Raw genomic sequence first — 27,674 nt, 5'->3', positions numbered from 1 at the left:
TCGCTCTTGCTCAGGCTCATCTTGAACTCCTGACCTCAAGCGATCCTCCCACCTCGGCCTCCCAGAGTGCTAGGATTACAGATGTGAGCCACCGTGCCTGGCCAGATTTTCTCAAATAAATGTTTCTTCATTTGCTTAGGTCTTTAGGACAATTTCCAGTTAGATAGTTATTTGCAATTTAGAAGGTTATTTAAAAAAATAATTTTTACCAGTTGTGCTTGTTTCACTGGGGAGCAATTCCACAGAGCTCCTCATGCTACCATTTTGGAGGTTGCCACCTTGCCATGCTCTTTTTCTGAGAGAGAGAAAGACAGAGAGAGAGAGAGACCTGATGACAGTATGTGAGCCCCTGGATCTAGCTGTGCTTGGAATCAGCCCTATTGTCTGTGTTTTGCAGTTAGATAAGTCAATAAACTAATTTCCTTCTTTACTTAGCTAGTTGGAACTGAGTTTTTCTCACTTGTAACCACGAGTTGTAACTAATATATTAAATGTCAAACTTTTAATACTGTGCAAGTAAATGATAAGTACTATGGAAACTTTTTCAACAAAATTGATATCTAGGGTCATCTCATGTAATCATTTCAGTGCCTAATCTCATCCCAATAATTTATGGCTTCCTGGTGCTTGATGAAATAGATAGACATCATTTATGGTGATTCTAATTGATGTTCCTCTTAATAAGGATTTTTAATATATTCTTATACATCTGTCAATATTTGCTAATATCCAAAGGGTTGGTTCCAAAGATGTCTCAATGTTAATTGCTAATGCTGAGGTATAATATTAATAATAATACAGAGGTCTGACCTTAATTATAAAAAGTTCTAGAAAGTATGATGAGCCTCCCTTTTCCATTAGCCCAGAGCTAACTCATTAATATATCCCTGGTAAACATACAGACTTCTAAACCCTGGACCAGGTACAGGCCTCTTTAACAACACATAAGTAGAAACGGGAAGATTATATGTGTTGTCCTTAATGTGATATCTAAAATCTAGGTAATGTAAGATTTTTATTTATTTGGCATGGTACTCTTTAAAAATATTAAAGAATGAGACAAGTTTCTTAGATATATGGAGTCAGAAAACTTTCAGAATAAATTTGTAGGCCAAGGCTATGTTAAATAATAAGAGACTGAGAATAAGAGTCACACTCAATTGAGGTTTTTAACATTGTTTAAAATTTTATGACTAAACAAACAATATTTATTGTTGAGCTATGTATAGTTCTATGATGATATTTCCTTTATTGTACAACACTTTTCCTGGAGTTAATCAATTGCCTAATTTTTTCATTTTCTTTCTTTTTTGAAACAGAATCTCACTCTGTTGCCTGGGCTAGAGTGCCATGGCATTAGCCTAGCTCACAGCAACCTTAAACTCCTGGGCTCAAGCAATCCTACTGCGTCAGCCTCCCAAGTAGCTCAGACTACAGGCATGCGCCACCATGCCCGGCTAATTTTTTCTGTATATGTTTAGTTGTCCAGCTAATTTCTTTCTATTTTTGGTAGAGACAGGGTCTCGCTCTTGCTCAGGCTGGTCTCGAACTCCTGAGCTCAAACGATCCTCCTTCCTCAGCCTCCCAGAGTGCTGGGATTACAAGCATGAGCCACCATGCCCGGCTCTAATTTTTTCATTTTCTTTGTCTTCTATGTACCTATCAATTCATTGATCACTAAACCCACAATAGCACTCTACTGCCAATCCCTTTTTTTCTTCTTGAGACATTTCCCCTGCAGCCTTTGTCTGTCTGCCCCTTTCAGGCACATCTGCTCTCAAGGATTTCTGAGTATTCCTTCCCCATCATTCTGGGAGTCCCATTACTTTTTTCTTATATCTTATTGCCTCTTTCTTGCATCCTATGCCTTGTTTTTGCTTTCCCCGCCTCATGTTATTGAAATGCATCCTCTGCTAGCTTCCTGTGAAAAGATGCATGGCGAGTAACGTTTTTGAAAAATTCACTGTCTAAAACTGTTTTCATTCTAAGTTCATACTTGATTAACAGTTTGGGCAGTTTCTCTCCGACTGTTAAAGTCATTGCTTCATTTGAGTATAATTTCCAGTGCTGAAGTCAAGAAGTCAAAATCCATTATAATAAAGCTTAGCTTTACCATTAGTGATCTAAAATTTCATGTTTTTATAATAGCTCCTGCACAACTACAAGGATATACCCTGGTGTGGTTCTTTTTCAGCCATGTTGCTGGGTACTCAGTGGGCTCTTTAATTTGAAAACTTACATCCTGCAGTTCAGCAAAACTGTCTTGTATCCTTTCTTTGATAGCTTCTTCCCCTCCATTTTTCCTATTCTCTCTTGCTTCTGTGCCTACTAGACTAATGTTGGACCTCTTGGATTGATCTTTATTCTGTTCTTTCCTCTCCTATTGTCCACCTTGTGGTCTTTTTGTTTCACTTTCCATGTAAAGTTGATGGTGTTCTCTTTCCTGCCATTTCTGAATATCCCCTCCTTATATGACATCTCAATTATTTGATTATAGATAGAATAGCTTTTCTATTCTAAAGTGTCCTGCTGCTGCATTGTCTCTGCTTCCTCAGGGAAGTTTCTTCTTGATTATTTCGTTCTCTGTCTTAAATGTCGAAAGATTTTCTCAACCATCTGGATGCCTCAACTGAGGTTTATCCTGAGATTTTTATATTTCCTTTACACCTGTAAGTAATCTTAGCCTGTCTCTCTTGATAACTTTCTTCCCCAATTCCTTCCTTGAATGTGTATACTTATGACAAGTGTTGGGAGCAAGAAAGACACCAGACATTATAATCTTGAAGCTTATTAAAACTTAGTAAAAACAAAAGCAAAACAAACAAAACAACCTTTCTCCCTAGGTCCCTAAGTGAGGTCTGGATAGCACCTTACCCTACCTCACACAATTATTTTGGGCACCACTTACCAATAAAGTCTTTGAAGATTCTACAGTACAGTGATCTCTGTCATGTTTTAAATATCTCCAGGCTCCCCAGAGGATCACAATTACTGAGAAGTCTTTATAATTAAACAGGTACAACATGTAGCAAAATGCATAGATCTATTACAAAAATCTCACTACTTCCAATTAATTGAGGGAAAGGTGATATGAATTCATAAAACTCACTTATTCTCATAGGAGTAAAGGCCTTCTGTCCTTTACTTAAAAGAAAGGGAAAAGTCTTCCAGGATCAGTTTGATGAACAAATTTGATTTATTTGTAATTGGCATATTATTTTGGAATATTTTAAACTCCTGGATTACCTGAAACAAACATGCATTTTAGAGAGGTAATCAAGCCATTTGCAATTTAGTTTGCATTCATAATGGTCCCACTCCTAGGACCATTATTCACAGAAGTCCACTGATTTCCAGGACTTCAGCTGGAGCCCATTCTACTAAATGAAGTATCACAAGAATGGAAAAACAAGCACCACATGTACTTTCCATTAAACTGGTACTAACCACTCAACACTTATGTGCACGTATGGAAGTAACATTCACTGGGGATCGGGCAGGTGGGAGAGGGGAAGGAGGGGATGGGTAAATTTACACCTAATGGGTGCAGTGTGCACGGTCTGGGATGGGTACGCTTATAGCTCCGACTTGGGAGATACAAATGCAATATATGTAACCTAAACGTTTGTATCCCCATAAAAATTTTGAAATTAAAAAAAATTTTTAAAAATCTTGAATTGGTGAGATCTGAATTCTGCTCATTGTACTTGAGAATCTAACAGGCTTGAGTTGCAAAGACTCGGATATTATTCTGACAGTTAAATCTTAGTTGAGAAAGGGTCTCTCCTGCAGGTTTGGGGTAAATGACAGCCTCTCAGAAAATGGGTGAGACTATGGTACTTAGTTAACTGACCGCCTGCTAGGATGTCTGCATTTTAGGGTCTCCATTTTCTCTGTGCTGTCTCAGCAGCACACCTGATTTGGGTTTACAGGGATGCATTTCAAGGAAAATATGACCTAGGCTTTATTTCAAATTACACCGACGATCAGTATATCTCACCCATCCCCCCTCCAAAATGCCATGTTCATAATGTGCTGTTATGATATACAACTGGGAGAAGGTAAATGTCCTGTCAACCACAATCCCTCTTTATTATTTTTAAGGAAGGGCTAGTTTCCATTATCAGAAGCAGATAAGGAATGCCGGCACCCATTTGTCATTCAAAACAAAACACTGACTTAGCCGGGAATGAATGAAAACGATCAGGTGGTAGGTTTGTTTTTTTAATAGTGGAAATAAAGTCACAATTCAAGGTCAGAGAAAGTACAAACGTGGTTCCACTAGATTGCTAATATTCTGGATAGAGTGGGCAATTTCCCAGCATTAACTGTGATTTTCTTAACACTTCTTTTTTTCCTAAAATGGAGATAAGAAGCAGAAACCTAACATTTTTTTCTCACTTTCTCAAATGGTAATTCATTTTTACATCACCAACCTAGAGATTTTAGTACCAATTTGCGGTAAACTTTTCTTACCCCAGTTTCTGTGCAATTAATCCTATCTCACAACATGTATAAAGGTCTGTGGCATGTGAAAAGTCACCTGGTGGTGACTTAATGAGCGAGTGAGCTGGGGCAGCGAATTGGCACCATTACATCCAAGCTTTGTCCTGCTCACAGGTCTCTGTGCAGAAGATGCTAAAGGTGCCACTTGCCATTTAGGGCTTCCAGACCAACAGACGGGAGGACCTCCTCTGCTTGAATGTCTCCAGGTACTTCAAAATCAAATTATGACTCAAACTCATCTTCTCCCTTTACCAAAAATGCTTTTCTTCCAGTCTTTTCCATCTCTAAATGATATCGCTATCCATTTCTTAGGTTGAACCATAACAAATTGCCTTTTGTGTAGGTCATGAATGGTTGAATGTTGGCAATTTCAAATGGATCGACCTTAATAGTTGTTCAGGTCAGAAACCTGGGTGAAATCCTTTTCACTTCCCTCCCCTTCAATGATTACAATGAGCCTGGTGGCACAGAGGCTCATGCCCATAATCCAAGCACTTTGGGAGGCCAAGGGGGGAGGACTGCTTGAGGCCAGGAGTTTGACACGGCCTGGACAACATAGCGAGACCCCATCTCTACAAACAACAGAAAACAAAACTAAACAAACAAACAAATAAAAAAACCCACCTGTTTACAATGAGCCAATCATAAGGGCTGGTAAATTCTATTTCTCAGGCAGGTTCCGAATCCATCTCTAAGGCAACCACCCTAGCCCAAGCCATCATGGACTGGCCTCACCAATTCCACTGTCCACACTGCAATGAACCAGTAGGTCCTCTTTAAAACACATGTCAGATCATCCCACTTCCATGCTAGAAATCATCCAGTGGCTTCCCACTGCCCTTAAGACAAAGACCAGACACTCTAACATGGCTGACAGGGCCTGCTGATTTCTTCAATCCCATCTCACTTTCAATTTTCTGGTTACTGTGACCTTTTATTTTCTTAAACATGTCCTTTCCCAGGGCAGGGCCTTTGTAGGTACTGTTCTATCTGCCTGGAGCCCTTCTCTCTCTAATCACCCCCAGACCCTTGGCAGCCAGCAATCTCTACTTCTCATTTATACTCATGTCTCAGCATCGATGGCACTGCCTCAAGAGAACCTCCTGCAGTCTCTCCCAGACCAAGATGGAACCCCACGTTACACACATCCATGAGACTGTTCTCCACCTCAGCACGGATCATACTTTTAATTACTTGTTCAATGCCCTGCTAGACGCAAGCTCCAAGGGAGCAGGACCAGGGCTGTCTTATCATCATCACTAAGCCAGGGCCTAGCACCTAAGGGGCACTCAACACATGTTTATTGGAGGCATGAATCCTTCACAAATATCAAGGCTGCAACTCACAATTCAAAGTTGCCATCTCTGCAGAATGATATTCTCAGTTTTGATATATCGTAAGTGCTCTTTCTATTAAGGATTTTAAAAAAAGGAAACACAAACATGCAACTTAAAACTTCAACACTGAAAGGCTAAACTAATACTCTGAATCATTTCTGAATTACACCCTAGCATGACTACAACTAGTAGTTGTTATTGTTATAAAAGAAATAACAATAGCCAAAGCTAACATTTATGAAGGCAAACTATATGCCAAGCTTCACGAAACTGAGGCTTAGGGAAGTTGGGGGATTTCCTGGGGGTTCACACAGCCAGTAAGTGGCAGAGCGAGAGTCACAAAGACCCATAATTCAAGACAGGATTTGGATGTTCTCAGACCCTCAGTCTTTGGAGAAGACACCCTCAACAACACAGGGACCCTCTCACTACACACAGCATGAACTATAGAATCCAAGAGAGACACATTTTCAGCTGTAAATTAAACATCTATAAACACATCCAGCAAATTGCACCATGTTTCCAAGAGCAAGTCTCTTCCAAGCTACACCTTATTAAAAACAGGTGTTCCTACCGGAAGAAAGAGTCTCTGGGCAGCACAGGGTTTGAATAATTTCTTCCATTCCTGAGGGTTTCCAACAGAAAATGTGATGGGGTAGATTCTGTGTTCAAACTTCTTTGTATATGAGTCAGGCCACTGTCGTAACTGAAACACATGAACGGCAAGGGATAGGTGATTAGACTCCAAAAAATATGGAACACACCTGGAAAGCTTCTGGATGGTCAAACGGAAATTATTCAGGCAACATACACAGAAAGTCTAACTTCATCACCACTATTAACGTTCACTAAATGAAACAGCATTTTCTCTTATTAAAATTGCCAGGAATTAACAAAATAACATTCACAGTTGGCAAGGGTGTTGGCAAACCAGCACATACAAACTGCCAAGGGGAGTATGGATTTGAACAAATTTTCAAGAAGGCAATTTGGAAATTGGGAACAACAAAGCCCCAAAGATAGAGATACAAGGATGTTCACTACAACCTAGTTTGTAATAACAAAACTTGGGAACCGTCTAAATGTCCAATCATAAAGAATCAGTTACGATAGAACTATACAATGGAATAATGTGCAGTTAGAAGAAAGTAGATAATAAAGATCTATATGTACTGACATAGAAAATGATTATGATACATAGTTAGGTTTTAGAAAAAGTGTAAAAAAAATTAAGATATGGTTCTTTATTATAGGAAAAATATACATTTTATATGTAGACAAAAATCTAGATGAACATGTGCCAAATTATTAAAAGTGGGCACCTCTAGAGGTGGTGGCGGTGGTTTCATTTTCTCAGCTTATTTTTCCATATTCTTTAGAACTTTTACAGTGAGTATATATTACATTCTTTGCATATATTAATTTTATAACAAAATTTTTAAAATATACTTTATAGAGTATTTTATGTTTATAGAAAAATTGGCCAGAAAGTGTAGAGAGTTCTCATATTCATATAGCCTCTCTTCCTCCCCCTAGCTAGTTTCCTCTAATATTAACATTTTGCGTTAATGTGGTATGTTTGTCACTACTGATGAACCAATATCAATACATTATTACCAACTAAAATCCATAGTTTACTTTAGGGTTTACTCTTTGTGTTGTACAGTTCTATGAGTTGTGACAAATGCATAATGTCATGTATTCACCATTATAGTATCATACAGAACAATTTCCCTATCCTAAAAATCTCTGTTTCACCTATTCAATCTTCCTTCTCCCTCCTTGACCTCCTAGAAACCACTGATCTTTTTATTGTTTCTTAGTTTTACCTTTTCCAGAATGTCATATAGTTGGAATCATATAGTACTGGCTTCTTTCAGTTAGCAATATGTGTTTAAGGTTCTTACATGTCTTTTTGTGGCTTGATGGTTTTTTTTTTTAAATCACTTAATACTGTATTCCATTGCATGGACATACCACAGTTTGTTTATCCACTCATCTATTGAGGGATATATCTTGGTTGCTTCCAGTTTTAGGAAATTATGAGAAAGCTGCTATAAACATCTGTATACAAGTTTCTATGCAGACATACGATTTCAATTCATTCGGGTTAAATGCTTGTGAATATAATTGCTGGATCGTATGGTAAACCTACATTCAGTTTTCTAAGAAACTGTCAAACTGTCTTCCAAAGTGGCTGTACCATTTTGCATTCTCATGAGTAATGAATGAGAGCTCCTGTTGCTTCACATTCTCACTAGCATTTGTTGTTATCAGTGTTCTAGATTTTAGCCATTCTATTAATAATAGGTGCATAGTGGTAACTCATTGTTGTCTTAAGTTGCAATTCCCTAATGGCTTATGAGGTTGAACATCTTTTCATATGCTTATTTGCCATCTATGTACCTTCTTAAGTTTTTGAGTCAATGCTTTCCCATTGCCACAGTAATTCTACTTTTAAGAATTTATCCACGGCTGGGGTGGTGGCTCACACCTGTCTGTAATCTTAGCACTCTGGGAGGCCGAGGCAGGAGTAGTGCTTGAGCTCAGGAGTTCAAGACCAGCCTGAGTAAGAACAAGACCCCTGTCTTGTTCTACTAAAAACAGAAAAATTAGCCAGGTGCCATGGCGAGTGCCTGTAGTCTAGCTACTCGGGAGGCTGAGGTAGGAGGATCACTTGAGCCCAGGAGTTTGAGGTTGCAGTGAGCCATCATGACGCCACTGCACTCTAGCCAGGGTGACAGAGTGAGACTCTGTCTCAAAAAAAAAAAAAAAAAATTTATCCTAAGGAAAAATCCCAAAAGTGTACACTTGTTTACAAAGTTGTTTACTGTGGTGTTTGTAACAGTGAAAAATTGGAAACAATTTAAAGAAGAGATTGGTTAAATAAGCTCTAGAGTATATCTACATAACAGAATACATATAATGCAGCTGTTAGTGATGTTATAGAAACAAAGTCAGCAAATTATGGTAGTGCAAGAGCCAACCCAGCCTGCCACAAACAGCACACAAGCCAATAATGGTTTGACATCTTTAAATAGTTGAAAAAAAAAAAAACAAGAATAATATTTTTGTGACAGATGAAATTATATGAAATTCAAATTTCAGCATCCATAAATAAAGTTTTATTGGACCATAGCCACACCTATTTGTTTACATATTGTTGTAGAAGAAATTCAGTAAGATAAGTGTCAGTGATGTAAAAGAGAATACAGAATATGCTCTCACTTCTGATGTTGATATGAAAAGAAAAGGAATGGAAATAAATACAATACACCAACACTGTTCTCCTTGAGCATTAGTATGATGGTGATTTTTTTTTCATTTATAACTTTACGAATTTACTGGCATTTTTTAACAATATACGTATATTGCTTATAAAACAACATAAATTTTTTTTAAAAAACACATCATTGGAAACACTTTAAAATCTCTGAGTGAGAAGGAGAAGAGTGACAGACAAGGTGTTTGACATCTGATTTACGATGGCACTGACCAACCTGAACCCACACCAGGCATAAATACCCAGTGCAACAGCACCGACCCATTAGAGACGACACCAGGCATAGACACTCAGTACAACAGTACTGGCCAGGCAGGACACTGGCACAAATATGCAGTACGATTGTCCCGCTGTACAACAGCCCAAAATCAGCCCTGGAGGGAGAATGAGAAGTTCCCATGGTCTACTGGTTCCCTTGATTCTTTGATAATTAGCATCCTATCCTTCAGAAGGGTTTAACTACTTTGCCAATCTATGTCTTTGAACTGGAGTGTCCACTCTATTTACATATGTATATATCTGAATCTATTTCTGCCATATTTTATGCTATAGTTCCAAATTTTTGTTTCTTTTTTTCCCTTTCTTTCTGGACTTCTTTTAAATTGATTGAGTTTCTCCTTCTTTCCCATCCCCACATTTTCTTTTCTTCTCTCTACTATTTTAGAAGTGCTTATCTTGGAAATTTTAATATTCATATAAAGTCAAAAATTAACTAACGTGCTAACATACTCCTGAATTACACAAGATCCACAGAAAGCTTTAACTATGACACAATTTTAGTATTCTGGTATGCTTTTTAAAAATTAGCCCCACAACTTCGATATTATTTTTACATCATCAACCTTTATTTAGCTTTGCCCACACTTTAATCATGTTCTTTACTCCCCCCATTCCATCTTCTCACGCACATTTTCCTTCTAGGATTACTTTCTTTTGTCTTGAAGCATATCGTTTAAAATCTCCTTTAGTGAGGATCTTTTGGCAGTAATTAATTCTCTCAGGTTTTACTTACTCAAGTTTGTATTTATCATGCCCGCACTCTCGAAAGACAGTTTTGCTAGGTATACAATATCTGGGTTGCCAATTACTTTCTTTCTGCATTTTTAAGGTATTATTTCACTGTCTTCTGACTTCTAGTATTTCTGCTGAGAAGCTAGTTGTAGTTATAATTGTTGCTCCTGTTAAAAAATATTACTTAGGAGGCCATTGGGCTGAGGCAGCTCCAGTGCCTTGGGTTCTCGTGTTCGCAAACTGAAACCCAACTCAGCGTTAATGGTCATATTCTAGGCCAGTCAGAAACTGCCAACTCATCCCTAACTAGGGGCTTCCACTACTTAAGCCTAACCAATCAGAAATCACTAGCTAACCTCTAACTAGGGACTTTCCATTGGAATGATCCAAACAAGCCTACTGCTCTATGCTAAACAATCAGATATTTTCTCTGCCTTGCTTCCATGTTCACCCTATAAAAGCCTTCCCCTTACCCCACCTCACTGGAGCCCCCGAACCGCTTGTGTTCTGGAGCTGCCCAATTCATGAATTGCTGAGTGCTCAAATAAAGTCTTTAATGTTTTAATATGCCTCGGTTTACTTGTAACACTTCTTTCAAAGTAATCGTTTATCTCTGGCTGCTTTTAAAATTTTCTTTTTGTCCTTAGTGTTCTGTTTTTTTTTTTTGCCATGTGTCTAGTTGCAGATTTCTTTCTATTTATCCTGCTTAGTTAGGATTCACTAGACTTCCTGACTCCAAAGACTGGTATCTTCCATCATCTTTGTATCATTCTCAGCCATTATGTTTTTAAATATATCTTCCCTTTTGGACTCTTCTCTCCTTCTAGAACTCTTAGCAATACATTGCTCTTCTCACACTCTATCATTCACATCTCTGAATCCCTATTTGGTATTTTCTTTTTTTTTTTTTTTTTTTTGAGACAGAGTCTCACTCTGTTGCCCGGGCTAGAGTGAGTGCCGTGGCGTCAGTCTAGCTCACAGCAACCTCAAACTCCTGGGCTCAAGCGATCCTCCTGTCTCAGCCTCCCGAGTAGCTGGGACTACAGGCATGCACCACCATGCCCGGCTAATTTTTTCTATATATATATTTTTAGCTGTCCATATAATTCTTTCTATTTTTAGTAGAGATGGGGTCTCGCTCTTGCTCAGGCTGGTCTCGAACTCCTGAGCTCAAACGATCCGCCCACCTCGGCCTCCCAGAGAGCTAGGATTACAGGCGTGAGCCACCGCGCCCGGCCCCTATTTGGTATTTTCTATTTCTTTATCTTCCAGTTCGATACTTCTTTCTTCAGCTCTATGTTTTCTGCTAATTAATATTTTTCACATAAGTTGGTCTCATAGACTGCTATGATGGCTCCCAGAGATGTCTGGGATGTCTGACTCTTGTTCTGACTTAGTTACACAGCTTTAAGTTCAAGGAAGTACTTGGATTTCACCCTGGGGAGGCCGAGGGAGATAAATGCCTACCCTGTTTTGGAGCACTCTGTATCATGTACTGCTCCCTGTGCACTGTACACTCTGCCCGTCTGTAGTCATATTGTATATTGTGCACCATCACGGCTATGAGATGCCCCTTTTCTCCAATGACACACTCTTTGGCACAATTTAGACTAGCCAACATGCAGAACTGCCCTAAATTCTGTAGATATTGGGCTTAGGGGAGAGCAGTTAAGATTGCAGAAGGCCTGATGTGCCTTTCCCATCTAGACTTACCATCTGCAACTGTGAGGCCCTTTAGGGGAATGTAGAACTTACAGCTCTCTGTTGGGGCTGGGAGCAGGGGAGGCGAGCAAGGTGCCCTAGGGGCAAACTTTAAGGAGGCGCTCACTGTCAGGTTTGTGCTCATGCCCACCACAAGCACCCTGCTTGCCTCATTCTAGTTCCAGCCTTCCATGTTGCTATTGGATAACAGTGCTGATTTTTCAGCTGCCTATCCTAACTGTGTTGACTTACTCTTTCCAGATAAGTGAGCTTTGATCCATCCAGGTGGCATCTGTAGCTGGTCCCTCTGAAGGTTAATCAGAATCTCCTGCTGACCTTTGTCAATTCAGTGGGTGAATACTCTTTCAGTAAGTTTTAAAATTTTATTGATTATAGTTAATTTTAAAAAGTTGCCCTTGTTCCCCACCCCCCACCCCAAACCTGGCTAGTTAAACTTCTCTCATTTCTACAAACACATTGTATCTGTATTTGATATGCTCAATATCTGACATTTTTGTTGTTTTTGCTGACTCTCCTGGTGCTACTTTCCTTATGAGCGTGGTGATTTCTGATTGGCAGTCTAATTTCTAGGAACTCCATCTATAAAAACCTTTTGAGGCTTGGGTTAAGCTAGACCCTCCAAGGAGGATTTGTGTTGCTTCTGGGGGTGGGCTGCCCAGAGGCACAGTAGATACCAGGGTCTACTTTACATTACACTTCCCAGATTGTAATTTAGTTTCTCAGAGGCACTTTAGTTTCAAGTCCCAAATCCATTTGAGGAATGGTCACACGTTCTCAAAAGAGAAAAGACTTTCAAAGAAATTGCCTCTCAAAGCCAAGACATTTTTTCCTTATTCTCAGCCTCTATGGGGAGTTCTTTTTTCTTTTCTTTATCTGGTATAGCTTTTTCCTGAAAGTGTGGCTCTTCTTGGGTTCCAGCTTTATGAGGGGTTTTCTCCATTCATGCTGCGTCTCCTGAAGGCTTTGGTCCACTCCCCAGGGCCCACTCAGCATCCGCACAAGCCCCCAACGTACCCAGGGGTGTCAATGCTCACGTACCTGCTAGCCTCGTGCTTCCACCTCCTTCCTTACCTCGATAGGTCACCCCCTCCCCTTTTTCACAGGTTCTTTTATTCTTTTAAAGTTTTAAAAAAAATATTTTTGAGCATCTACAGACATTATGGAACAGGAGACTTTTAGGACCTCGAATCCATTATATTCCCTTCACAAGGGCTCGGCTGGCTCTCAATAACACTAGATACAATGAAGCCATTGAAATGTAGTTGCATCAGTCAGGATAAACTAGGCTTTGGTGAGGTTAACAACCCCCCAAATCTCAAGACTTTACTTATTTTAAGGGTTCATTTTATTTAAAAAAAAAGTTTGCTTCGTGCCCCTGCTGTGTGTTCCGATTGGTAAGACGCTCTGCTCAGCCTCCTCCCTCAGGGACCAAGCGACAGAGGCTCCGTCTCACCTCGCACGTCAGTGAACACGGAAGCAAGAGAAGGACGGTGGCAAAGTCCACACTAGAGCTTAAAAGCTTCCACCCAGAAGTGACATATTTTACATTACAAGTGACGCGCACCACAGTCACCCACATTTCCTCGGCTGTAACAAGTCACACAATCACATCCAACGTCAGAGGAATCAGGGAGATGCCATAGGCATGACCAGGTCTCTAAAAGGAGGGAACCTCTAATGAGGACCGTGAAGGTAAGACAAGAAGGGCCACAAGGTGAAGGTAGAAGTGTTACCCTTGCCTTGACCCACGTCCTCCACAGACATGCCTGAAAGTGTCTGGCCAGCCTCGGCTTGCCTCCAGTCATGAGAAACCCAACACCACCGAAAAGTCCTTCTAGCATGGAATTAAAAGCAGCTTCTTTAGACTTCTCCTGCATTACTCCTTGTTTCCTCCTGCAGAACAACATAGAAGAAATCTAAATCCAATTTTATATAAGTCTTTAAACTATTGAAGACTATGTCATCATCCCTTTCTCTGGGCTATTTTTCCTACATCCTTAAAAAATGAACCTGATAATGAGGAGACATGGCCTCTGTCCTCTGAAAGCATATGGTACTATTTAAAAGAAGCCCTTTGGAGGATCGCTTGAGCTCAGGAGTTTGAGACCAGCCTGAGCAAAAAAGCGAGACGCCATCTCTACTAAAAATAGAAAAATTAGCCAGGCATGGTGGCATGTGCCTGTAGTCCTAGCTGCTCAGGCAGGAGGATTGCTTGAGCCCAGGAGTTTGAGGCTGCAGTGAACTATGATGACACCACTGTACTCTACCCAGGGCAATAGAGTGAGACTCTGTCTGAAGGAAAGAAAAAAAAAAAAAAAAAAAAAGCCAAGCCCTTTGGTGCTCTTTTTTTTTTTTTTTTTTTCTTTAAAGGAAAAAAATGTTCCTCACTCTTTTTTGGCTACTTTGTGTTATTCTCAGGAGGCTAAGCCACATGCAATAAAACCAATTCAGGCTCTGAAAGTCAAAAAATAATTTAACGAAAGGATGTTGGGTAGCTCAGAAAACTGCTGGGAAGGCTAGAGACCCAGACCCAGGGGCTACACCCTGACCCAGCTAGAGCCAAGCCCAGGTGGCGTCTGTGTCTTGTCTGTTAATCAGAAGCTACTTGCCACAAACCACTGGGTAGAGGAGACCCCAGCCACTGTCACCACAAGTACCACAGCTGCCCCACGGACTCTGGGCACTGGAAGCCCCTCCTGACACCTCTTCCCACGCAGTCTCCCACTCTGCCCCCGACACACGTGTGCATGCGTGTGCACACACACACACACACACACACACGCGCGCACACACGCTGGCCCCACCTGTCACCACGATGGATTGGCAGCCTCCTTACTTCTGTGTCCCACTATTTCCTGATTCCGAGTCTGGGGCGGGAGCACAGATGAGCCAAACCTAAATCCCACGCGTGATCCCGGGCTGCCAGACAAGGCTAGGAAATCAACCAGCTGGTCTTTTCCACTTCCGTGTTGGCAGATGACAAAAATAAACGAAACTTTAAAATATTAAATATCTAGATGTAGATGGTACACACCACTTGACATACTGTACATGTGTAACTTAAAAAAAAAACCTACTTAAATATAGAAGAACTCGCCCATACTGCCCCTAGAGGAATCACTATAGCAACTGGCATTTTGTTTTATTTTCACCTGAGGTAAAAATACGTGGCCCCAAGCTTCCCAGGAAGTTATCCCAAGAAACCCTGGATGGCCCACAATACCTCAAGTGTCAGAACTGACAGGCCTGAGAAGGGTGACACAGCCTGCCTGTCCACACCAGCGTCTGCTTGTGGCTTGGCAGGGACCAGCTGCCACCGCTCTAGATAGTCTTCAGGCCTGACAAAATGTCCAACATACAGGAGATGTTCCAAAGGATCTTTGAGGAATGACAGAATAAACACACTATCTGATTCAGCCTCACCACCACACTCTGCAACAAGCAAAGTATCATTTGCCCAAAGATACAGATAACAAAGCTGGGACCAAGAGAAATTCTAGGACTTACAAAGGGCTAAGGTTTTAAATCTAAACTGGCACCATAATCCCTGGAATCCATGGAAAAGGGGTGACACTGCCTGGTTTTTAATTTCCTTCATTAGTTGAGCTTCACTGGTCTACCAAAGACCTGAGGAAACGAGCAGCAAAGGGCTGAAGCCATCAGGGCAATGCAAAACACAGCACAGCTTCACCAGTATCTACAATAATTCTCCCGTACAATTTAGCTATTATAGTGTTCGAGTTACTATGGCTCATACAAAATTACCCCAGAACTTAGCCGTATAAAACAACCATTTATTATGCTCACAGGTTCCCCGGGTCAGGGCTTCAGGCAAGGCACAGTAGGGACGGGTGGACTCCGCTCCATGACGTCTGGGCCTCAGCTGGAGGCCTGGAGAGCTGTGGGCTGGAATCATCTGAGGGCTTGTTCGCTCACAGGTCTGCGAGGTGAGGCTGGCTGTCGCCTGGAGGCCTCAGCTTCTCCCTGTGTAATCCTTTCTGCGCAGTGTCGCCATACAGGCTAGTTTGGGCTTCCTCCAACATGGCAGCCAGGCATCCCAACAAAGAGCCAGGCAGAAGCTGGGTCCTTTTTACGAGCCAGCCTCAGATGTCATACGGCATTACATCTGGCACACTCTGTTTTATATACACACATACGCTTACATATGTGTGTGCATGTGTATATGTATATGAAATGTATTAACTTAGAAAAATTACCCCAAAACTTAGTAGCTTAAAACCACAACATTTCTTATCCTACAAGGTTTCTTAGGGCTGGGAATGTACAAGCTGGCTTGTTCTGGCTCAGGACCCCCATGAGGCTGTGCAGCTACAGTCATCGAAGGCTTGACGGGGCTGGAGGACATGCCTCCGCGCTCCCCGCAGGAGTGCTGGCTAGAAGCCCTCATTCCTCACCACGTGGGCCTCTCCGAAGGGCTACTCCGACGTGGCAGCTGGCTTCCCTCAGGCCGGGTGATCCGAGATGGGAGATGAAGTGCCTTTTATAACCTGCTCTCAGAAGTGACAGATCATCCCTCTGCCCTGTGCTGCTAGTCATACAAATGGCCTGGGACAGTGCAGGAGGGAAATACACAGGGTCTGAATAACAGGAGGTTGGACACCGGGGCCCTGTTTGGAAAGTACAATCTGCCACACAGATACAGTTATACATACACCTCTTCCTTCCCTTATCTGTTTTAAGTCCACATGTGTATATTGTTCTGCTTCATCCCCACACTCCAGCTTCTGGCATGCAGTAGGTACTCAACAAATGCTGAGATGGATATTGTACGGGACATGAGCAGTGTGTGCCCACAGCCAGCTTCCCTGTGTTCCCGCATGCAGAGCAGCACTTCTCAGACCACTGCAGTTGGCCGGGCCTATGACTGCTCGTGGCCAGTTAAACATGCATGGGAGACCTGTGTCACTGTCATGCTGAGGCAGCGAGAGGCACAGTCATGATGCTACAGTCTCTCTTTCCTGCAGTGACATCGCAGGAACTGTAGATGCCAAATGCTCCAGCAGGTGCAGCCACAGGCATGAATAACCTCTTTCCATCTCAGACCTAAGAGACTATGTGGAACAGAGACCCTGTCCCCTCGGGGAGGCAAGCGTCAGGCACGCGGAAAGTCTCCAAACCTTTTGAGAGCTGTTACTCCAGCCTGACCGATTGTGATTACAGATCTCTCATCTATTTTATCAATCCTGTGAGCCTCAAGTTGCAGGTGGGGAAACAGAGGCCCCAAAAGGCCAAAAGTCTTACCCAAGGTCACACAGCAAGTAAGTAGTAGAGCTGCATTTTGAATCTGAGTTTTCTGTCTACTAGTTCAGGTGAAAGTGGTTAGTATAGTGGTTAATTCCAAGGGCGTTTGAACCAGTAAACTTGACATGACACCTGATGAGCAAATCACTAAAACTCTCTAAGCCTCATTGATCTCAGTCTGTAAAATGGGGGCATAATGGGTACCTTCTTCAAAGGGTTGTTGTGAGGATTAAATGAGATGAAATCGTAAATCATAAGCCCTTGACAAATGCTGTGTGTTGCCATTTTCATTTCCCTTTTACCACTGCTCCTGAGCTAGCCGTGAGTTTCAACCTTTTTCCTTCCCACTTCCCCTCACTCAGGTCTTTTATAAGACAATTCCAAAGCCCCGAGACTATTCGCTCCTTGGCTTCTCTTGGTGAAGATGTCAAAGTAATTTTTTTCCTTTGAAAACATAACACGCGTTCTAGCTTTCTGTTCTTAGCCTTTCTCTGCCCAACACGCTTTCGTGCACATTTCTCATTAGTGCGGCCAGCCTGGGGACAGGATGCCGCACTGTTGACTCAAGCTGGTAGACACAAAGCGAAGCAGCGTTTCTCTCTGCCAGCATTCGAGAACTTACTGCGAGAGAAAACTTTCAAGGAAAACAAAGCTTGGTCTGCAAAGGTCACACGTGTACCTCCACTGGGGGCAGAGGCCTTTCCAAAGCTCCCCTCGTGTACTGGCAAAAACCCATTGCTCGTTTCCCTCAGTGTGGGAACAGTTGGATAAATGATGGCCCAGCCACTTAATAAAATAATATGTAGTCACCAAAAAGGATGCGGTACGGATGTAGGAACACTGACTGGGAACAATGCTGATGACACCATTTTAAGTGTGGAAAAGCAAGTTCCACAACAACACATACAGTATAATCCTCATTTTGTAAAACAAATACATTTTAATCTGGATTCATACATATGTGTATAATTATATTTTGTGCATCTATACATACACACATACACACACCTGCATATAAAAAAATATGGCAGAACCACTCAAAATTTTTAAGTCTGATCATTCCTTTGTGTGGGATCAAAGGGCAGTAAGGACTTCCATGTTTTAATTTTTCACCTACATCGTTTGAATTTATGTCAATGAACATATATTACTTCTTATTTTAAAAAAACATATATAAATAGATAAAAATAAGCTACCTGCTTCTCAAATGAGAACAATGTCAATAACACCAATGAGGTTCGCGCCCTTTTTCAAGCACCTAAAGTGTATCATCTCATTGAACCCTCACAGTATCTCTGTGAGGTAGGTATGATTATCCCGGTATTATAGATGAGAAAAGTAAGGCTCAGAGGCAAGCGTTCAAGGTCATACAACTGAGTACGCAGCAAAATACATTACGGAATAGGATATGCAGTTCCTAAAATGTAGTCTGTGTCCGCTCAGTAAAAATGGTCCCACAATTTTCACCAATTCACCTGCTCATCAAACTCGGGCTTCAGAGCGTCTTCGGTGAAGATGTGAAATTGTATCTTCCTGTGGCTAAAGAGCACGGCCGATTTGAGCATGACCAGCGTCTCCTCCAGCCGATTGCCACAGGCCACCACAGCCAGGTGGATCCAGAGCTCAGGTGGCAGCACAGCTTGGAAACCCCTGGGTTCTCCGGGCCTCCTAGAAAGAAGAAAAACAGGTCAAAGCTATTACTAAACTTAAAAAAATAAAGACAACATAAAACAGCTAGTGAATGGTTAGAACATTTCAAAACATGAACAGGCACAATCTGTTATATTTTATAAAGTGATAAGCATTTTGACAATTCTTCCTGCTTAGAGGAAAATACCATTTATTCCCGTATTTATTCTGGCAATAGCAGGATGAGTCACTGTTTGGACTGCCATAGGTGTCTGAGACTTTTGCTGCCAGCACTCAGCTGTCTAGTGCCTGCTGGCTGCCTACTGGCCCATGTTTGGAAATAGTATTGCTAAACTTCGACAGCTGACACCAGGGCTGCAGAGCTCCCACTTGCACGGGCCATGGAAATTAGATTTGAATGCAACTTGAACAAGAGGAGGGTAGGCTGCGGCTTTCCCATGTGAAATGAGCAACATGATATTCCCATCATCTGGATGTTTTTAGGTTGCGGTGGAATGCATGACCACTCGACCAAAGGAAAGTCATGCAAGTCCGGGAGGTGAGCAAAGAAAACAGCGTATGTGCCCCGAATACATCTCGGGAGAGTCTCGAAGAAACAGGTGTTAATCCTGACTGTCTCGCCAAAGATTGGTAAGGTGGTGGGTATGAAATTCATCTTCCACTATGAAATTCATATTAATGAGAAACAGGCAGGCGAGGAGGCAGGTTAAACCGAAAATGATCAAGGTATCATACACTGAGTCAACAGCTGAGAAGGGAATAGGGTCCAAGAGTCCAGAATCATCATCCAACTATTTCCTAGTAATAAAAGATTTGTTCCAGACAAGAAGATGCAGCCAAGCCTCAAATACACCACTGAGAAACATTTGCAGGCAAGTTGGAAGAAGTTGGCCCTGGAAAAGGTGCCCTGAGACAAATGAAACTAATTTACTTGCACAAAAGATTTGGAGACCAGGGGAACTTGGATGTCAAATGCTACCTTCCTTCCAAAAACTTCGAGTTCAATCAGCTTGTTGCTCCATTATTCACTGCTCGGTTGAATAATGGCAGTCTTGCTCCAGATTTCTTTCACCAGGAGGGAAGTCGAAGATGTGGGTGGAGCACTTTGGAAATCTTTCCAATTTGATTACTTAAGAGCATGCTTAGCAGAAATATAGCCTCATGTGCAGCTAAGTCCAGATGCACAGAGTTACTTGGATTCCACTTACTTTGGGGATCACAGGAAAAGACCGTAGAGGTGTCCTAAGTATCCCAGAAATTGTCCACTTCTCTCTATCCCCCTGCAATTACCTGGTGTGGCCACCATCTCCCCTTCACCTCCCTCACTGGGACAGCCCCCTGGGTGGTCCACCTGCCTCCAATCTTATCTTCAATCCCCATCCTATGTTTTCTCCTTGTTGGTCCCAGGGTGGTATTCTTCTAAAATGCAAGTAGGATTGTGTAATTCCCTCTTTTTTCTTTGAGACAGGGTCTTGTTCTGTTGCCCTAGCTAGCCTGCAGTGGCGTCATCGTAGCTCACTGCAACCTCAAACTCCTGACCTCAAGTGATCCTCCCGCGTCAGCCTCCCAGAGTGCTAGGATTACAGGCATGAGCCACTACGCCTGGCCGTGTTATTCCCCTGATTAAAATCATGCAAGGCTTCCCATTGCCCTCAAGATCAAGTTCAAACTGTTGATTATGGCTCCTACTTACATGTATTGCAACTGCTCCCGGCATCCCAGCCTGGATGGACAACCACTCATACTCACAGTCATAGTTGCACTTATATCCATATTCTCTGTTTCATTTCCAGTTCACAACACCATGCTGTGCTGGCTCTGGGTCTTGGCACATGCATTGTCTGTCTGTCTCTCTCAGAAATGCTTTTCTTTGCCCTCTTCCTTGCTAACTCCAGCCTATTTGTTAATCAACAAATCTTTATGGAGTCCCTGTTATATACAGGCACCACTCTAGGAAGAAAGCAGTAAACAAAACAAAGTTGCCTGCCTCAGCAGAAGTCACCTTCTACAGGAGATAAGGAAAACACAGGAATAAATAAGAGTGAAAGTAGACAGTCACTAAGTGACCTATACATGAAGTTAGACAGTGCTAAGAACTACAAAGGGAATACACAGTTGAGCAGGATAGGGGTACCAGGAGCACTGAAGGGCTGGTGCAGTGTTGTACAGCGCCAACGCAGGACAGGCCTCATTAAGGTGAGCTTTGCCACCAACATGAAGGAGGGGAGGGAGTGAGCCATGTGCATTTCTGGAGTAGGGGCATTCGAGGCAGAGGGGACAGCAGAACAAAGGCACTAGGTCTGGGGTGTGCTTGGAGAATTTGAGGACCCCTGTCTACAAGACTCACATGCCCACTCTCTTCCTTGGCTTCACTGGTGGGTTTTCACACCCATTACTAAAGCCAACTTCCAATTAACTTATGTAAAGGAGTGGGAAGGGCATGTTAAAGATAAATGCTAAAATGACAGTCAATTGAAAGAATCGCAGTCAAGACACTAGCCAAAATATGCTACAAAAGAGATTTAATGGGAACTCATTTGCTTAAAATTATGCCCAATATTTAGGAAGGTGAGTAAGATTCACAGGTACTAACACAATAAATGAAACTGCTTAGATATCTTAAATACGAACATCCTCTCCTGCCCCCAAACAGAACAACTCCACTTAGTTTAGCTTTACATGCTGGGCTTCTGCATGAACAACAGTTTCAACCTTAGGATTCAGGGAAATACAAATTGAAACCATAAAGAGATTCAATTTTATTTTCAGGTTGGCAAAAATTACAACTGGTAGGCTTCAGGTGGATATGAGGAAGGGGAGAACTCAGGCACTGCTGGGGGACAGGGTAAGTTGGTCCCAACACTTTGGAGAGACATTTGGGAACATTCAGCAGAGGTGGAGATGGACACACACCCTCCAGCCTTCCAGTTCTACTCCTGCATATACAACCTGAAGAAATTCTCAAGCATTTGCACAAAACCCATACAAGAATGCTCACAGCATCCCTGCTTATGACAATAAAAAATTGGAAATAAACTTTGCGGCCCATGCGAAGGAGACTAGAGAAGACATCTGGCATGTTTAAAGAGTGGAATACCATATAGCAGTGAAGAGAAATAAATCATCATAAGGCCACAGAGGGAACAAAAGCAGTTTATAGGATAGCAACAGAATGATAGCATTTAAATGAAGCTTAAAAACAAGCGAAATAGCACTGTATGTGATTCACAGATAAATGCAGCAAAAAGAAAATGCGTGCATGAGAACGAAAAACATCAGACATAAGATAGTAGTTATTTCTGGGAACTTAAAACTTTATTCCTTAAGCTGAGTGGTGAGCACACAGAAATTCATTTTGTTAGTTTCTGCATTTTTTGTGTCCTCAAACTATTTGACAAATACTTTTTTTTTTTTTTAATTTAAAAAAGCTTTCCCTCCCTGTAGGACAGCAGGCCACCTCTTTTCTTCTCTGCAGGCTTCAGTGATTTGGGTCTGCACAGTACAAAAAAGCAGGCGCTGGGGACGGCAATCCTTCATGGTGTCTGGTGACAGGTACTAAAAAAGAAAAATAAAAGCCTCTCCTGGTGCAGTTCAAGTATCAGTGGTTTGGATTTAATGAGACCTTTGCTGGCCCCCCTCGTTCTCTCACATTACCCGAAAAAATCTCAGGCTTCAGGTAATCAGCGTTAGTGTTGTGCGGTCACAATGAATAATAAAGTTTAGGGGCACCGGAATGGTGTGCCTTTCACCAGCTCCTACCCATGGCACACTCAGCACCTCTCAAATGTCACCCGAGGCTCCGTGAGGATCCAGGGGACCCAGGACTTCTAAACCCCTTCATCACTGGGTTTGGGCGGGGAAGGGGTGGTAGAGAATTCTAGCACTGCTCTGACTATTGGTTAACTACGTTCTTATTTGTACTTTATAAAAAGGAACTGGAGTGGACATTTGCTGTTCAGGATTTTTAAAGACACATTTCTAAGGCTGGAGCTGATGGCAACCACCTTGGCCACGACACTGGTAGAGTCTGAATGGGAATCAACTTAAACCAGTAAAAAGCACCGAAAGATGGCAGGTCAGATCTCTGGTGACCTTACCTGGATCCAGGTACACCTGACTCTAACCTTGGACAGTTTAGTTATTAAGCCAATAAATTCCCTTTGGCTTAAGCCAGTTTGAAATGAATTTACAACTTAGCAACCAAAAAAAGAGTCCTAACACAAGTCATAAAAATATGTCTCTAATCATCTTGGACTCCTCCTGCCTCTCACAATTACCTGATTCATCCAGTGAAATGCTCACTGAATCCATTCCTTCTGTATTGCTCACTGCTATGACGCTGACCTGAATCCTCACCATTCTTCCACTTGGGTAGCTGGAAGAGACACCAGACAACATGCAGGGCAGAGGATTCCCTACCTGGCCATGCACCATAATCACCTGTGGCGTTTGTTAACATACAGACGCCATCCTACAGGGATTCTGATTCCGTGGGTCCCCAGCAAGGCCCTGGAGTCTGCATATGAACACACTGAGCTACACAACACCCGTAGTTCAGCTACAGTCAGGAGCCAATGATCTGGGCTGACCTGTCACCGTGCCTCTCTCCCAAACTTCCCCCCCCCCCCAGGAACACCCACTCCACCCTCAGCCTCTGCTGGGAGTATCCTCTTCAGTTCTGCCTCAATGAGAACTTGGCTGCCTTGTGAGGACACCCCCTTCCCAACTGCCCTCCCCGCCCTTCCCCAGGAGCCTCAGGGCAGCAGATGGGGCTGACGTCCTCCTTGCTGCTCCGCTGCCACACCTAGACACGTAATAGGTCTTGATAGTGAAGTCTGTGTCGTGAAGCTCCTCTGTCTTCTCCCTGTCCTTGATGGTGTCATCTGTCAGCTCCCTGGCTACGCCTCCTCATTCACTGGAGAGTTTAGCTCCTGGATGACGTATTCCACCCCAATTCCTGTCATCGTTCTTGGGCACTTCAACCACTACTTAGCTTCCTGACCCTTCAATTCTGTGACCTCCACACCCACCACCTGTTCCTTCCTTCTACCGGAGACACCTAATGCTGTCTTCATATCCTAGACCTTTACACAAATCGTCTCTTCAGCCTGGAATGTTCTTTCCTCACTCTTTGCATGGCTGTCTCCTTGTCCCTGGACGAGAGAAGGCAAAGAGGCCTTCCCTGACCACTTCATTGAAGTAATATCCTCACTTTTGTTTTCTATCATGGTTCTTGTTTATTTCCTTCCAAAAACTTACCTCAGCTGGTGCTCACAAGCTCTTTCATTGTAATTTATATCAAGCATATAACATCATATATAATTTATATAAAACAATGCAAATAAACAAAAATCTCTATCTTTACAAACAGATTGGAATAAAATACACAACGTACATTTTAAATTGAAAAATATAAAACATCAATGTATTGAAATATTAAAGTTGGTAAACAAAAAAACAATCTTGCCCCATAAAACTTTTTGTTTTTTGCATGTTACATTCTGATCTTTATTCAATTGAATACATATTTTTACAACTGCATTAATAGTACACATACAGTTTTTAATTCTATTTTTTTCCATTTTATTCTTTTATTTTTCTTAGTACTTTTGAAGTCTTCATAACCATCATTTTTTCCTCGCTACCTACTATTCCATCCAACTAAAACACCATAACGTATCATTTCCATTTTGTCGGTTGTTTCCAATTGTTCTCAAGTTATTAAAAAAATCTTGCAGTAAACATCTGTGAGCCAATAGATTTTTTTGTTCTTTTGCGTTATTTCCTTAGACTACATTCCCAGAAATGCAATTACTGGGTTGATATGTATTACCTATCAAGAAAGTAGCAATTTTGATAGTTTCTCAAATTTACCTGGGTTCTCCAGGAAAATAACAGACCATGAGAACAAAACAAAACGCATAACAAACACCACCACAGCCACCTCTGAGTAACTTGTATGACGTAAGCACGGAGCTGACTACTGGAACAAGACGACAGGGGCTTGCATACGGCACAGCGCCTCCTAATTCCATGTATTACAAAGGGGTGATGCACAGGTGGTAGTTCACATTTAGATACTGCATCAAATAACACTGAGTCACACAGTGAGAAAGTTGTTCCATTTTCAGTTCTTTTTCAACAATAGAAACGTCTCAGCTTGCTGCTAATGTCTTGGACACCTTTCTAATATTGCCTAATCCCCCCTTTCAAAGGAAAAGACAACAGACCTCAGGTGCAGAACCTTCAGCAGGCAAGAATACCAAGAAATGAACAACACTGCTTAGTTTTCTTAGTGTTTGATTTGACAATTACCTTTTGTTTATGTTAATTACTGACAATTCCTAGCAGGGATATGAAGTGTCTTTAAAAAAATAAATTTACTTAGGATATGCAGAAACTGGAACCCTCAAACATTGCTGGTGGGATTATAAACTGGTACAGCCACTTGGAAAAACAGTTTGGCAGGTCCTGAAAATATTAAATATAGAAGGTACCATATGAGCCAGAAATTCCTCTCCTAGTTATATACCTACAAGAATTGGAAACATATGTCCACATAAAAACTTATACACAAATGTTCATAGCAGCGTTACAATAGTCAAAAAGTCTAACCTAAATGTCCATCAACTGATGAACGGATAAATAAAATGTGATGTATCCATACAATGGAATACTATTTGGCAATAAAAAGGAATGAAGTACTGATGCATACTACACGCATGGACCTTGAAAACAATAAACCTGTGAACCTCATGAAAATGCAAAAGGCCATGTATTTTATGATTCCACATATGTGAAAAGTCCAGAATAGGCAAAGCCATGGAGACAGAGAGTAGATTAGTGGTTATCAAGAACTGGGGGGAGAGGCAAATGGGGGGAGAGGCAAAATGGGGAGCGACTGCTTAGTGTTAATAGGTACAAGGTTTCTTTTCGGGGTGATGAAAATGTTCTGAAATTTGACAGTGGTGATGGCTGCACAGTTCTTTGAATGAAATAAAAACCACTGAATTGTATACTTTTAATGCATATGTGAATTAAATCTCATAAAGCAATTATTAATAAATAAATGCACTTAAATTTATGACATGGATAGATGTAAAAATTTTTAAAGACCGTAGTGGGAGTGTAGCAATATTATAAGAATCGTGACGCCTGGTGGGAATAAGTGAAGTTTGGAAAATGCTGCCCCAGTTGTCCTGGCTCAAGCCCTCTCCGCGCTCAAATGAAAAATGATCTTCAGAGTAACAGAGGAGGCGCAGAGGGAGAAGCCGCTTCCACGCTTCCCCGGCATGGTGCCCCAGACGAAGCGTCTCCTTAATCGCTTAAAAGTCTCAAGCATGTGACTTAATTAAACTTCAATTTCTGGAGTGTATAAATAATGAAATACAGCATTTATGTGTAGTGCTATTTACTTTGTAGCCTATTACTGCAAAACACACTGAATTATTAAAGCGAGTAATTGGTTCTGCTCAGACCCTCTTTTCTGCCGTCTCCTGCTACCTCGCTTATCAGTGCTTCTCCTTAACTGTCAGGCTCAATTAACTCAGGTAAACCTGAGGCTGCCGTGTGGACCAGCAGGGTAAGCTGAACAGAAAATCCGCACTTCTTTCAAATACAGCCCCAAGCCGTGCTGCTGGCAACTAGTTTCAGTTAAGGAAGGAAATACAGAAATATTTAGAAAAAAATGGTAGAAGATGGATTTGAAGAGCTTGAATATGCTCACCTTCGGGGAAGAAGAGATTAGTAGAGTCCCCCTTCTTAGTGCAATCTTTTGTAAGATGAAACTGTTTCACTATTTTAATATGGAGAAGGTCTGCAAATGAGGCCAGAGTGGCAGTTAAGGAGGTGGAAACACCTTGATACAGCCCTTAGTGGAAGAGTCCGATGATGGGTAATTATATCCACATTGCGTGTTGGCAGCAAGAGTCACTACTAAAGTTCCCCGCAAACCACAGGTTTTGAAAGGCATGAATCCCTTGACAAAAAATGTCTCCATTAAAGCCATGATTAGAGCCTTCCCTCAGAACCCAGACGTGACACTAAGGACTTTGCTAGCAGTTAAATCACTTTTAATGACCCATGGTTTGGAGTTAAATCAAGTATCATTAATCTTTCAAGACAGACAGAAAAGCTGGCATTTGCCTTGAAGTCATGGTATTATATGAATAATGTCAACAGAGTGCCAAAAAAACGCCATGGGTGGGCGCTTAATAAAATTATTTGATAAATGCATTTAATTTTAATGCATGTATTTCATTAGGTTCATGATATCTGAAACATGGCTATGTTCCTAAACAAAGTCTAGGTCTAATGCATGGTAGGTATTCGATGTCCAAAGTTGGTAGTTATGGTTATGTGTGTATATGTGTGTGAGTTTGCTTTACTGGACACATACATAAGCTCTAGGATTAGTAAGTGTCACAACAAGGATTCAAACCCAGGGAACTGGACTTAAGAGGCCACGCTTGTAATCATTAGGCTATATGGGGGCCATACACAAGTGAGTTAGAAAAAGAGCCCTCTCTGGGCAGATGAAGCCTCTACCTGGGGCTCCTGGCATGGATTGGATTTCAGTCCCCCACTCCCAGCCTCCCTTGGTGCCCTCGTGCAGGGAACGATTCCCACAACAGACCTTCACCAACTCCACCTTCTTAATCCGTCCATTCGCCATCAGCTGACGTCATTCACATCTGTGTTTATTTATTCTCCTTCCAGAATTCTGTGATGGTGCCTGGACTAATTCTCATTCCATTTTTCCCCCTTATGATTGTTCCTGACGTACAGGAGATTCTATTTCTCCATCTCCCTCTTCTTTTCAAATTAAGATGTTATTGAGATTATAAAATAGGAACCAACAGTGCTAGTTTGAAATAAATGGCTGTTGACATACAGGGGAGGAG

The 27,674-nt window shown here is 41.8% G+C and overlaps 1 protein-coding gene across 1 annotated transcript in view; it reads right to left on the bottom strand.

The window, feature by feature from the left end:
- GXYLT2 (glucoside xylosyltransferase 2) overlaps positions 1 to 27,674 on the bottom strand; it is a 79,771-nt gene that overhangs the window by 40,622 nt on the left and 11,475 nt on the right. The window contains exons 2-3 of the mRNA XM_069472058.1: positions 18,597 to 18,789; positions 6,418 to 6,549 (exon numbers count right to left, since the gene is read on the bottom strand). Coding sequence (XP_069328159.1) covers positions 6,418 to 6,549; positions 18,597 to 18,789 — 325 coding nt within the window. The remainder of the gene's footprint in view (positions 1 to 6,417; positions 6,550 to 18,596; positions 18,790 to 27,674) is intronic.

Source organism: Eulemur rufifrons, chromosome 7 (genome assembly GCF_041146395.1).
Source record: "Eulemur rufifrons isolate Redbay chromosome 7, OSU_ERuf_1, whole genome shotgun sequence".
Classification (NCBI taxonomy): Eukaryota; Metazoa; Chordata; class Mammalia; order Primates; family Lemuridae; genus Eulemur; species Eulemur rufifrons.
The sequence above is the reverse complement of the archived record's forward strand: the minus strand, read 5'-3'. Positions and strand labels throughout refer to the sequence as shown.